This window comes from Aythya ferina, assembly GCF_964211825.1.
Source record: "Aythya ferina genome assembly, chromosome: 9".
NCBI lineage: Eukaryota > Metazoa > Chordata > Aves > Anseriformes > Anatidae > Aythya > Aythya ferina.
The window spans coordinates 15765901-15779664 of NC_140305.1; the positions used below are offsets into that span (position 1 = coordinate 15765901).

At 38.6% G+C, this 13764-nt stretch overlaps 1 protein-coding gene across 5 annotated transcripts in view; it reads left to right on the forward strand.

Moving 5' to 3' along the window:
* Positions 1-13764, forward strand: part of ATP13A3 (ATPase 13A3) — a 55886-nt gene that overhangs the window by 7785 nt on the left and 34337 nt on the right. For 2 of the 5 annotated variants that reach the window (XM_084529877.1, XM_084529880.1), the window contains exons 1-3: positions 5903-5950; positions 10651-10744; positions 13039-13212. In XM_084529877.1, coding sequence (XP_084386003.1) covers positions 5904-5950; positions 10651-10744; positions 13039-13212 — 315 coding nt within the window. In that variant the 5' untranslated portion in view covers position 5903. Of the gene's footprint in view, positions 1-5902; positions 5951-10650; positions 10745-13038; positions 13213-13354; positions 13608-13764 lie in introns of those variants that run through there. The other 3 variants (XM_084529878.1, XM_084529879.1, XM_084529881.1) reach the window with 2 other exon arrangements.

Here is a 13764-nt window from a genome sequence, read left to right on the forward strand (position 1 = left end):
TTGCCTTTGTCAAACTTAAAGTCTGTGGACAGAGAACATAACTCATCACCCTCTGTTTTCTCGTCTTACCTCATATGGTACTTTTGTGAGTAAATCAATCATTTTCAGGAACTAAGCTGTCAGGTTATATACGTTCTTGAGCATGAGAAAATACTCTTCTGTAGCTGTTTAGTCTCTGAATGAAACTGGTTTGCAGATTTTTCTGTTAAGTATTCTTTTGGTTATTGGAATTCAAACAAGGTAAGCTGTCCTGCTTGACATCTTAAAAGGTTGTGTCAAAGAACATAATTCAACTTTAATTTTTTAGATTGTTATATTTACAGTTTTAGCAATGTTGTGCATAGTATTTCTATTGATTGGTGCGTTTGCACACAAGGAGGAGAGCTCTATCCATTGAAGCATTTCTAACTAAAGTGAATGTGGTGTAAGATTAAGGCTTTATATCAGTTCAGTATGACTTGAAAATAAAAATGCACTTTCAGTAAACTTTAAAAACCCAGGTTTAGTTGCTTAAGTTTAACCTATTTGCATGGAAATACTTTCACTTCATTAAGGAAAAAATCAGAAGCGAGTATAATTTGTTGTAATTTTTGTGAATTTGGAAGACACTGCACTTAGCAGCCACGTAACCTGAACCTCAGGAATCTTAAATTGTACATCATGAACTTAGAAAAGTATGAAGAAAAACTTTGTCTTGTTCAGAAGGCTCAGTGGAGAGAACAGCAAGAGGTACTCAATTGTACTTAGGATTAGAAAGAAAATAAAAGCACTGAAGCAGTTTACTTGCTTATAACGAACATGACTGGTTCTCTAAATATCCTGTAGTCATACCTATGCCACCTAGTTGTGCTTCTGGAGAAACAAAGTGTAAATGTCTAAACTTTTAAGGGAAGGTTCATCTCATGTAATTAAGTTTTGCTTGGCCGTCTCCTTGAAATTTGATTCCAATGTTCTGATGTTACCCTCAAAAAATTTTCCAAGAATTCAGAGGAAGAGGGGGGAAAAAAAAAGTCATTGCCTCCTTTTACTGAGCATCCATACTACAAAAGCAAATATATCCCAGGGAAGTAGATACTCTGCACCGCACAATAAGGCGGCAGCCACGCAGGAAAGGCTTGGCTCTTGGCACAGCCCCTGAGGGGAAATGCTTCCTTGAAAGGACCCATTGTTGCTGCATCTGGGTCTTCAGACTCCCAATTCTCTGCTGGAATGCTTGCGGTTCTCCTGGTTCTGGGATGGGGCATCTTTGCCATCTCTGTTACCTAACCATGGTAGTCTTGGTTGTTTAATGAAATACATGTAGGAGTTCTGAGTCAAATTCATTCCTTGTGGAAAAGGAGGGCCTTCTTGGAAGGGGCTTCAGTGCTCAGCTATTGAAGGCTAATATTGGGTGTAACGGCACCGTGCCTTACCCAAGATGTTTGAAACAGTTTAACTTTCCCTTCCAAGAATAAAGAAAACGTTTTGTTGTCCCTTTGTCAGAGTCCCTGAATTCTGACCCAAATGTCTAGTGTTCTCCATTCCAAAATAGGAAAGAAACGATCAGTATCTAAAATAAATGTATGCTTTATTGGATTCCTCGACTGTGGTGCAGACCTTCTTTCCTGTATGGCAGCCAGGTCAGGGATCCAGAAATTTAAAATAAAAGGACGGGCTATTCTTGTGTGCTTGAGAGTGGGAACATGCATTGGGGAATGTTGGCTTTTGGTTCTTGATTTCTCAGATGAAAATTTTCATAAATGTAAGTAGCTGCTGCTTGAAGTAAGATAAATGAGATTCCAGGAAGATTAAGTGATGAAGCGCTTGACTAGCTGTCCTTGATATGACCGACTGTTTTCCTAAATCCTCTCCTAACGTGTCTTCAACTTTTGCATATGCTATTGCAGTAGCAGAAAATTTTTAATTGATCTGATTAAAAGCATCTGAAGGATCTGACTACCAGTTAGAAAGTTTTCAGTCTAGTATTGGCTGTAGTACTTTGTTATCATGATGTATTACAATATGAGTTCATTGTTAGATATAGGATTATCTTTACTTAATGTCGTATGGATTTTACTGTAAACATTGCAATTGCTATTACAGCCTGCAGAAAGTATACTTTACAAAGAATACACTCTACAAATGTAAATACAATTTTGGTTTGGTGATTGTTGGATACAATGGTCTTCCTTAAGCCTAAACACAGAAACAAAAGCCTGTATTATAACAGAAAGCCCAAGATGGGAAGTGATAAAATAGGTATTGAGTGGAGGGCTTTGTTAAAATTTAGCTCGTGTACTTGTAAAATTTCCATGTATTCATGAAACTATTATGTCATTCTTATTGTTAGAACTGGGTTAGTTGACTAAAGTGTTAAGCTTTGTTTGTAGTACAAATTATAACCTTAGCTCCCTTCAAAATATAGCTGGAGGATTTTTGATCTTCTATAGTTCTTTCAGCCCGTATGTCGTATCCAAGCGTTTATGGTATGTTATGTGGTTAATTTTATAATTAGGGGTGCAGCCACAAGCTACAGGAGAACTGTAAATGGCAACAGCTTCCCTTCGTGTAAGGTGTTTCTCAGATTGAAGGTGCCCTTCAAGGAGAGTATCTCTTGTTTTTGTAATTTGGGTTGCAAACTAGGAATAAACATTAATGTTAAACTTGTTAGTCTTTTATTTTAAGTTAACACAGTTAAGGTCGTAATAGTGTATGTTGAAGTAAAATGTGGTAAGCTTTGTCTTCTACGGTCATAAAAACAAATATCCCTAGGATTTAGGCTAAATTGTGCAACAGGTATGAAGTGTGTGATTTGTTTCAGTTTGGAAATGATCTCTGAGTGACGTGGCTTTGTGTTCCAGGGGCAGGCAAAGACAAGACTTTGTGCGTGCACGGTGTTGTGCTTGCCAGGTGGTGCAAGAAGTCTTCAGCCTGCTGCTGCAGCTCAGATGTGGATCCCTCCTAGCCAGGGGTGTCGCATGATCCCGTCTGTCACAGGTGTGCCTCTGGTCACACAAATGGGGTGGAAGAAGTCACAGTTGAGGGGGCCATAGCAGTGAACGTGAGAGGTGCAGAAATGCCTAGTGCGGGCACAGATGTGTTTGGAAGTTCCTTAGAAACTGAGAAGCTGTAAGCTGGAGCTTTGGAAGCTTTCCTTTGAGGAGATGCCTTGGTCGATGAGTGAAGGACAGATAAAATCCTGGTGACACGCTGTTTAGAGACAAAATGTCTTAATGTGGATTTTAGCAGGGCATTCCTGTAGCCTTTGAGCATTTGTAATTCCAAGTCTGTTTAAAAACAGTCCTTCGCTCATTTTCAGGGGTTGCAGATTCTGCCAATGTTTTCAAAAGCAGCCAGCGGAGAAATTTTGGTAAGGACGACGTTATTTTCGTGTATACTAAAATGAGACCTTTTATGTGAAAGAGGATGACTAGAATGTAAATATGGGACTGTTTTCCAAGACACCGTGGGCTGAAACTTTGGTTTTGGCTCTTGAAGGCTTGAAATGTTCTATTCCACTTTTGTTTTTTTCAGTGATTTATTTTAGTGTGCAATGTGTTATGTGATACAGTTTCAGAAGAGTGTGCTCCTAAATCATTTGTTTTTTCTCTTTTTTACAACTTAACCTTGTTTGCTCGTCCATTTATTTATTGGTACAGCACATTTTGAATGAACTCAGGGCTTCAGACTCAGCTCAGGTATTGTTTGTGGCACTCACTGGCAATTTGCAAGGGCAGGAGCTGCGGACTTGAGTAGTAATAGCTGATAAGACTTTTCCTACTATTTTTATGGCCCCATTTATAAGCGTGCTTTTTCTAGATTGTGGTCTTTTAAACTGTACCTAGAACTTCTTTCCTGTCTGCTGATAGCAGTTCTGACATCAGGTTTAATTTGTGCAGATTTTTTTTTCCTAGACATTCCTGATCTCTCTAGAATAATTTTGAAGGAACGTTTTAATTGTTTTGTATTGCTCGTGGTTGGATAAGAGAGATGCATATAAGCATCTTAAGAGATTCAAATTATGAAATAAACTCATTCAGAGCAACTTTTGGCATTAGCCTTGAGGTACACATGGAGAGCAGTCTTCGAAAGCACCATCACCTTGGATGTGCCAAGTGTGCCCATGCAGCACCTGATCCACATCTGAAAAGCTGACTTCTGTGGAAGGTCAGTGCTTTTCTTCTGGTAATTGCTTTGTAAAAAGTACTGCCATTCTCTTCTGCTAATGGACAGCCGACCCAGGCTGCATTCTCATCTTTCCAGAGCAATGGAACATACTTGAAATCTAATGTGTTCTCAGATAACCACCTCTTCCTGGCCAGTTGTAGTTTGAGTATTTCTTCAATTTTGCATTTCACTGCTGCCTTTGTGGCAGAGATTGAACATCAGCTGGCATTTTGTACGTGTAAAGCAGTTGCTTACAACTCGTAGGTTCATTGTATGGCACGCTGAAAGCCTTTACCATAATGCATGGAAAACTGCACTCAGTTTGGTAACTGCTCTAGATGTGTGGGGATCACATACTTCTGGAACAAGAATAAAACCTTATAATAAACGTTGCCTTTGTAAGGTCTGCTACCTCTGTAGGTTGATTCCTTCTTGAGATAAAGGATTGGGAGCACGTCTGTAAACAGGAGAAACGATTGATTTCTGAGTGACTGAAATAATGTTTGGCTTTCTATTTTCAGAACAAAACAGGGATTTTCTGTGTTTTGACAGCTAGTCAGGGTACAGCTGAATAAGATGTCTGCTATGCAACAGGCAGTATTTATAGTTAAGGAAGACTGCTCGTGATATATATATTTTTTAATTTAGATATTTGAAAGACCTGTGATGAAATCAGGTCATTTAGAAACTTAATTTTCAACTCCAGAGCTGTGAAGTTCCTCTTAATGGAGGATATATTTGGTGTTAGTAAGCTCTGGAAAGGAATCTTTAGTGTCTCAGTAACCCCTGAAGATACCAGAACGGATCCTTTTTGGACCCAGCAAAGCCAGATGGGTTGCTTATTAAGACACTAGATTAGGTTTCAGAAACATGATTTGTGTTTGAGCTATATTTTACGATCTTTTTCTCGATGAGCCAATTGATTTTCTTGGTCTTAATTCTTTCCTGTAGAAATTTAGGTGTTTATTTAGTGACAGTGATTATGTAGGGAGCTGAGGAAGATCAACTTGTATTAATCTCTGCCCATACTTGTTTTTAAAATTTAGCCTGTTTCATGCCCGTCTCTAGCTTTTCCTGTCTGTTTTGCAACATCTCTGTATTTGCCCTTCATCATCTTACCAAAGCAGTGTTGCTTGATCATTGTACAGAAAAGTAAATTTCTGCAGTGGTGAGGCAGTGACTGAGTTACGTGTTCTAGCTCTGCACAACTTGATGTCCAAAGCTCTTTTAGTTTGATCTATGCGACCACATCGGTATGCCCTGTGACAAAACCTAAAACCTTTAGAATGAAAAATGTGTGGTTTTTCAACTGCCTTCTTTATCACTGATTTGCAGCTTAAAATGAATTTTGTTGTCTTTCCTCATGACAGCTGTAAATACAAGGAAGGGTTTGGTCAGAAACATATGCTTTGAGCTATGCAGATAATATCAGGGCTCATGCATAGACCTGAAACTGTCTGTAGGATCCTTGGGAGGCATTTGTGGCTTGAATAGAATGAGCTGTACCGGCAGGCTGATGCCTGGAAGCACAGCCTCCATCCGAGCCCAATTACAGTATTGCAATTGTTCGTGCACAGCAGAGGAAAAAAAAAAAAAGCACATTCCAAGCAGTGCCAAATTTTCTTTGATATGTTAATCTTTTGATAACAGTTTGAAAGGCCCTTGGAGACTTTTTTTAGATTTTAGACAAAATAGTTCATTTGTCAGGACTTCCCTTGTAGATAGGGTCTGAGTTATTAAGAGCGGCCTCACAACTCATGATGACAAAAGCAAGTGCAGAGGACGGCTGCTGGACTGCTTGGGGGTAAGAGAAACTTTGAGTTATCTCAGGGTTTTTACAGATAGCTGAAAACAATAAAATAGGGAATATTTAAGATACAAATTTGTACATTCAGTTAATTGTGTATTTTAAATAGACAAATAAATGATTACACAGTATAATATATAAACTTATTTTTTATGCATATACATACATGGATTTTATGTCTTGAGCTGTCAAAAAATTATTTTCATCTATGCAACTTACTTTAAATTATCCAGTAACTGCAGGAGGAATCAAGTTTCTGTTTTTGTAGCTATAGTCTTTCCAGCCCTTGACATTTTTCTTTTGCCATTATGATTTTTCCAGTTGAAATGAAAAACTGGAAGAATCAACTGATGGCAGTGATGTGTACTGAAGCTGAATTAGATTAAGGATTACAGACTTGGGACAAATGTTGGGGAGAATACCGGGAAAATGTCTTGAATCAAACTTGGAAGATAAGATTTGAACTGCAATCTTTTGTTAATTATGCCACCTGTTAGCTGACCTCAGCTAAGCTAGTAGTCCTCAGAAATTAGGACTTGCAGAATCTTCAGGTTTCTTGATTGAGACTTACTGCGGTTCTTAACATTTTTCCATTTGCTATGAATTTATTTTGCACCTTTTTACACTTGCTGCAAACTGCCTATAAATATTTTGGTAGAACTTCTTAGTATCCTGGTTGTTTAATCATGGTAGATCAACACATAGTTATCAGTGCAGTAGTTCAGGAAAAGATTCAGTGTTCTCTTTGCTTTTTGGGGATATGTGTGGTTTTAGAGCTCTGCATACTGCTGTAATTTCTCCAGTGATCTATTTGTAATCTACTTTAGCTCTGAAGTATGTGATGTTTTAATAAAGTTGCAGATTTACTGCTTAAGCCTGTGATTCAAGCTTGTTCTCTTAAAATTATTTATAATTTAGTCAGCGTTCAGCTGCTGTCTGTGCCATTTGTTAACGTTATACCTACATTATCTGTTCTTCTAAAAGTGAGTGATTTCATTCTTGTAGCCTGTGGCAAAACAACGTGTCTGCGACAGGCTTTTTTGATACTTCCTACTTTTCTGACTGATACAATAGCTCAATGACTGAAAATTACCCAAGCTTATGCGCAGTGGAGCAATGGTAACTTTCACTGTTTGCATTGTTTTTTGGCTCCTTTAAAAATGAATATTGCCTTTATGTTGCTAGTCCTCGTTTGTTAAATGGGGAGAGGGTTTCTCTAGTGTTTGCTCTAGGGAGTTGGATCAGAGGCACTTGGTATTTGAATACTGCCGAGTCCACGCTGCTTCTTGTGAGTCGAGTTCATCCTCGCTTTGAGTACTAGCAAGCTGGCATACTCTCTTGTAAGTTGAGAAGTCCAGGGCTTACATTTAATTCTTTAATTAGTAATTATTTAATGTATTGAAATGTTTAATTTCCTATAGGAGGAAGGAAGTGAAGATCGAATGCAGATCCCTGCAGTGGCAGGGTGAGATGCTGCTGCTGCTTTCTTCAGTCCGACGCAGCAGCCTGAGCTCTGACTCCAGGGAAGGCAACCCTGTGGTGGTGGTGGTCACCTCTAGGTTTTGGGAGGTTAGGGAGACACAAACCCAGGGTAGTTAGCAATTTAACCCCTGATGCTGAGCATGGCTTGATGATGTGCTGGAAGGGATAAGATCAGAGAAGAAAGTGTACTGTTCTTCATTGCTGAGCAGTCATGATTTTCAGGGTCTACCAGCTAAGAAAAGACTTGTAATGATTTCTAAGGTTAGAGATCTGTGTATCACTTTAGCATGGAAAACTTGGGGCAGTATGTGAGCTATCAGATTGCATGTTTTAATTGAACGTTGCTCAGAAGGTGAGTTTGTATAAAACAATGCAGGTAGAGCTAATGACGTGAGTCAAAAATAGCCTTTCCTAATGATCCTTGTGTATTGCCTGTGCGATTCTACCCAGCTGGTCAAAGAACTCATTAAAACACAGGAATTGCTGCTGTTGGTCTAAGTGCTGAGATTTCCCCTCGTGCTTCTTTGGGCTCACAGCCTGACTCTCCTTTCTCGTTGTGGGATGGCCCTGAACTCCAGCAGTCCTCTTTGTGCCCGCGGTGCTGCCTGTCCTGATGCATTGGCTGGAGGGAAGGCACTCTGTTTAAGTTTATTGGTCTGCAAGCTGTTAGCATTTATTTTGCTTTCCTGTATCGAGCATGGTTGTAGCTAGGTCTGTTTATCGAGGCTCGGGCTGAGCCTGCAGGCACGGGTTTGATGTTGCAGTGTGTAACGGGGAATACCTGTCTGTGTAGGAGCATGCTGCTTCGAGTTTGATAGATGTAGTAATTCTCCATGGCACTGTGAAGTCTGTTACAAGCATTGTTTGGTAAATACATGACTTTTTCTGGGTACTTGACTTTTTTTTCATGAAGTATGTGATTTGTGTAGCGCACATAAAAATTTTGACTTACTAATTACAAAACATTACAATACAAAAAATGTTCTCATAAGGTTTGTAGCAATCCTGTATAGGTTTAAGACAGACTTCATTAACTGACTTCTGTAAATATTTTTCCCCAGCTGATAAAACTTCTTAGTGAATAAAAATAGCAATTTAGCCAAAAATGTGTTTTAGAACTTGTGTGACATACATAGTAGTTGAGGAAGTATCAGTAATGCATATCTTTTGTCTCAATTTCCAAATTAATTTGCAAGGAGGAAGATAGTCCAGAAAGGACAGAAGGAGAAAGATAGTTCAGTATTGGACAGTAGTAGAAAATTTTCAGCTTAATGATGGAAGTGCAAGCTGGGCTTTCTATCAAAGGGGACAGTTGTTATCAAATCAGCCTCCTGTGATACAGGAAGAATAAAAAGCTTCACCAAACAAACTGAAGTGCTGAGTTTCTCTCCTGTAAAAGATCCCTGTGTTGTGGTCCAGCTTTCAGCTTTGTGTGTGTGTTTCTTCCACTAGAGCTTTAATCAGAGGTGGGAACGGATTACAGAGATCTGAATTTGGGCAGCAAACCATTGTTGGATTCCTCCTTCATTTGTTGGCTTAGAAAGATGGCAGCAGGTCTCAAATTATGCAAGGATGTGATGATGTTGGATGTGGGAGTGGATTGCAAGGACTTCTTGAGCTTGGTGTTGCTGAAGTGAACTGCCTCAGTCCAGGGGCTGGCTTTGAGAGGAGTGAAAATGTCAAGGACTTAATGATAGCAAGGAACCTGGTAATAGTTGTGTTTTTATCATAATGCTACTTAATGTTAAGTATCTGAACAGTTGTCTCCGAGCTTTCAATGGGCAGCTGAGATGAAGCTAAGCAGATGGCTTTCACCTTATTTTTTTTTTTGGGGGGGATCACCTTTTGTCTGAAAAATGACAATTACAATAACCTTGATACTTGCTGTGCTGTGAAAATGCATCCTTAATGCTTGAGGAGTATTTATGTGCTATGGTAAAAAGGGCTGTATCTAGAGAAACTAATATGTGTACAGTAAATTAAATTAGGGTTATAGTGTCGATGCCAAGAATCACGCTTAACCTATCCATACTTTGGCAGGTAAGTACTGGCTACTCAGTGTCTTTAACTATGGTAGGTGGTCCTGTGGAAATGAGGTACGGGCTCATGAATTATAAATCATATGTAGTTAATGAGGACAAGGGTGCCCAAATAAAAATTAGGTGCAGTTTTAATTTCTGAAATTTATCTTTTGGACTTAGCAGCTTTAATTTTCTTTGTGATGCTGAAAATTCTGGTGAGCCTTGTAGTATGTGGTAGCCTTTTGTCTGTAGTCCTACCTTGTTGGAGCAGGGATTTGTTTGCAATAGGTTCATCACATAGACATCTTGATAGTCTCTCTTGCTTTTCTGTGTTCGTGAAATGTGTGTTTATACTCTATTCTCAAAGCACCTGTCAAGATTTGCAATTGTAAGGAATTTACTTTAAGAAGCAAATTTATAAATTACAGAATCACAGAGTGGTTTGGATTGGAAGGGACTTTAAAGATCATCTAGTTTCAACTCCCCTGCTATGGGCAGGGCACCTTCCTCTAGATCAGGTTGCTCAAAACAATAGTAAAAGAACTGGAAAACAGGCAAAAGACTAATTAACCATTAAGCATGTCTTGATTTAGAGATATTATGCTGGGAACGTAAAGACCATGTGATCTTTCTAGCATTGTCCTTATTTTCTGCCTTTTTTTTTTTTTTTTTTTTTTAAACACATACCAGTTTTCTGCTTCAATGAGAAATGCACATCTTAGGGCTACAACACCTTTCCTTGAGGATAGCCTGGCTTCTGAAAGCATCTGATTTGAAGCTATTACAGTATAGAATGAAAGGAGTGTGTAATCTTCACCTATTTTTAAGCTTTCTGTAACACATTTAGTTTACATTTCCATTGTGAAGGTTGTAGAATGTATGGAAAAAAACCTCTTTGTTGTATGTAGAATGTAGCAAGGTAAATCAGTACAAGCACTTTTCTCTCTTTCAAAGCCGGCCATTTCTGCAATATTTCGCTTATCTTCATCCTGTGTTAAATCTTAATATTTTACTGGAGCTCTTTGGGTCATTACTTCTGGAAACTAGTACAATGCAAATTCAAGATCTATGTTCATATGTTGTCAGTGTGTTTTATGTGTATGTACTTCAAGGAAAAAAAAACTCTAATCATCCTAATACTTAGGTATAGAATCAGTAATGTTGCTTCAATTTTTAATTATTTTGTTTTTAAAGGTCTTCCATATCTCCAGTTGCGAAGTTCCATATCATACTAAAGATGGAGAAAGAAGAAAAGAAATTTGTCAATAAAGCAGAGGAGGATGAGATGGTAATTAATTCTGTACTCTATTTTTATATAGTGAATGAAACGCATTTTTATGATTTTGTCTAGATGAGGCATATTCCATCAGGAAGCATACAGAGTCAATTTAAAACAACAGTTTTGTACTTGTAATCTTTTCAGGTATTATGAAATCTAGTCTCGGGATAAGGAATGTTTTTGCTGAAAGCCTTTGCAAAGGTGCTGGCTTGGCTGTGCTTAGGTCAGCAATACAACAGATAACAGATACTGGTGTTTAGCAATTTTTAAAGGAAAATGGAGGTGGAACAAGGTATTCTTTCTCCAAACACTGGAGCTTTTTTCTTGTTGTTAAAAACAAATTAATTATCCGTAATCTAGTTCTGCTTACTCTTGCACATTCATGTTTATTCAGGTGAGACCCCACTCCCTAAAACACAGAACAGTTTTATGGGTGTTTGGTAGCATTTAAACTTTGCTTCCTGATGGAGCAAAGGTATTTCTTATTGTTCTTCCTGAAAGATGCAGCAATTAGATTTGACAAATATAGCACCAGCTGAACTTTGAATTTCTAATCCTTTCTACAGACAGCAGAAAATACTCGGGCTATATAGGGATTTCTGTTTTTAAAAAGATGAATTCCTGCAAGTTGAATTCCGTGTACTTTCTTCATGTACACTGCTAGGAAAAGTTGTTCATTACAGCACCTCTCAGACAGAGTAGGTAAAGGCACCTGACATCAGAAAGTCAAATTGCACTGCTTATGGCTTGATCATTAAAATAAATTCTTTTTGGAGGGAATAACTTTGTTTTGTCCCAAAAGAAGCATTAATCTCTCCCTTTATCTTTCACCTCCATGTTTTTCATGGTAAGAATTTAATATTACCCCCGGTGTTTTGGGGATATCAGGGAATAATGGGTTTGGTCTCTTTTTTTTTGTAAGCTGAGAAGGCTACAAGGCAAACATGTTGAAAAGCCTTTTCTTAGTAAACATAATATTGCTTAATGAAAATTCTCAAAAGTATGCAAAAAGTTGGTGTTAATATGAACAATGCAGGTGGGACTCAGTGAGAACTTCAGTGCCATTTTGCAGCAGGAAATATAATCTAGTGATGTAATGCGAAACTCAGGAATGCAGCACGGCATCTAGTAAGCCACTGAATTATGTTCTGTTCCCAGCTGTCATCAGGTTAAGTTGGTACATGCCTTTGACCAAGGCACACTTAATACTCTGTGGGTTTTTTAATAGGAGAAGAGGATTTTTCCAGCTGGCGCAAGGTACATAACCTTGGATAGTGCTGCTTGTGGTCTCTTAATGTTTCACAATAGCACTTCTTGTTAAATAGCAGACAAAATGATCCAGTTCCTTTACTACGAAGTAATATTTTACAAATGTACAAGTTTACAATTTTTACATAGCTTTTTAGAAAGTATTATGAAAATCTGTTCACACCAGTAATCCAAAACTGTATGTTAGCTAATCAAATGCTAATCTGCTAAAACCTACACTTGAGAAAAACCAAATGTGCTTGCTTTTTTTTTTTTTTTTTTTTTTTTCCTTAAATGCTTAACTTGCTTGTGTAGTGTGCTGGCCATGGCCAAAAACATGATCATTCTCTGAGACTTAGGGTGAGTTGTGTTACAGGCTAAGTCTTTGTGGAGCAGTCCAGAAAGGAGACGGGTCCTATAATGAAGTGTTTTAAACAGTGTGTATGTTCTCCATTTGCAAGGCTTTTACTGATTTTTGTATTTCTGACTGAGCCAACCAGTCCTTTTTGTTACCTCCCTATCATGTAGTATGTTTTAAAAAATCTTTACCTTCTCCAGAAGAGGAAAAGGAAAAAAATGTTTTAAAATCTGGTTCCCTTTAATATTGCATTTTATGAAAAACTATTGTTGGCTTCCCAAGCTGGAGCAATCAAGATTGAGTCATGTGCATGCACACATTGGCTGAGGTTGGAAGCGACCTCTGGAGATAATCTAGTCTGACCTCCTGCTCAGGCAGGGTCACCTGGAGCGCGCTGCACAGGATCATGCACAAATGGCTTTTGAACATCTCCAGGGATAGGGACTTCATGACCTCTCTGTGCAGCCTCTGCTAGCACTCTGTCATCCTCACAATAAAGAAGTTTTTCCTCGTATTCAGATGGAACTTGCTGCGTTTGTGCCTGTTGCCTCTTATCCTGTTGATATGCACCACTGAAAAGGTCCCGGCCCCGTCCTCCTGACACTCTCCCTTTGGTTACTTGTATACATTGGTGAGGTCCCCTATCTTCTCTGCTCCAAGCTCATTGCTTGTTATTTGTTTCTCTGTTTCTGTACAGGAGATCTATGGTTATGAGCTATGTCGATGGAAGTTGGTGCTAGTTACTGTAGGAGTGATCTGTTCTGGTGGCTTTCTTCTCCTCCTCCTCTACTGGATGCCTGAGTGGCGTGTGAAAGCAACGTGCAGAAGGACGACGCTTAAAGACTGTGAAGTGGTTCTGCTGAGAACAACCGTAAGCCTATAGATAGGGGGGTGTGCTTCTGCAAGTTGGGAGTTGTTTCATGTCTCTTGCTGCGTGCAAAATTGTACAGATTCTTGGCTGCCAGGTAGATGTGATTTTACTTTATAGTTTTTTGATAGGATTTTGTTTTTATTATGTTTTATAGAAATGCAGAACTGTGCTCCTTGGTACTATATATAGCCTTGCTGCCCATATGGGAAGACTAACAGCTGTTTGCAGAGAACATGGTGAAAATAAAGTCTCTTGATTCTGAGTTCTGAGAATTAAATGAATGGATACCATTTTCATCAGAAGTTACAGAGCAGCTACATTGTTCATATAACCTGATACATGTTTTTCAGGTTATTTCCTGTCTTGGTCAGCAACATTACTTTTGCCAAATTAAGGTAAAAGTACAGGTCCTTGTGTAGTATGATTTCAGATTATATTTTTCCTCCGCTATTGCTGTGTGCAGTCCCCTGTTATTATCTTCGTATATATCCTTAATTCTTTTAAGTTGCAGGGTGGATGAAGCTACATGCATAGAAATCTCGTAGTCCCATC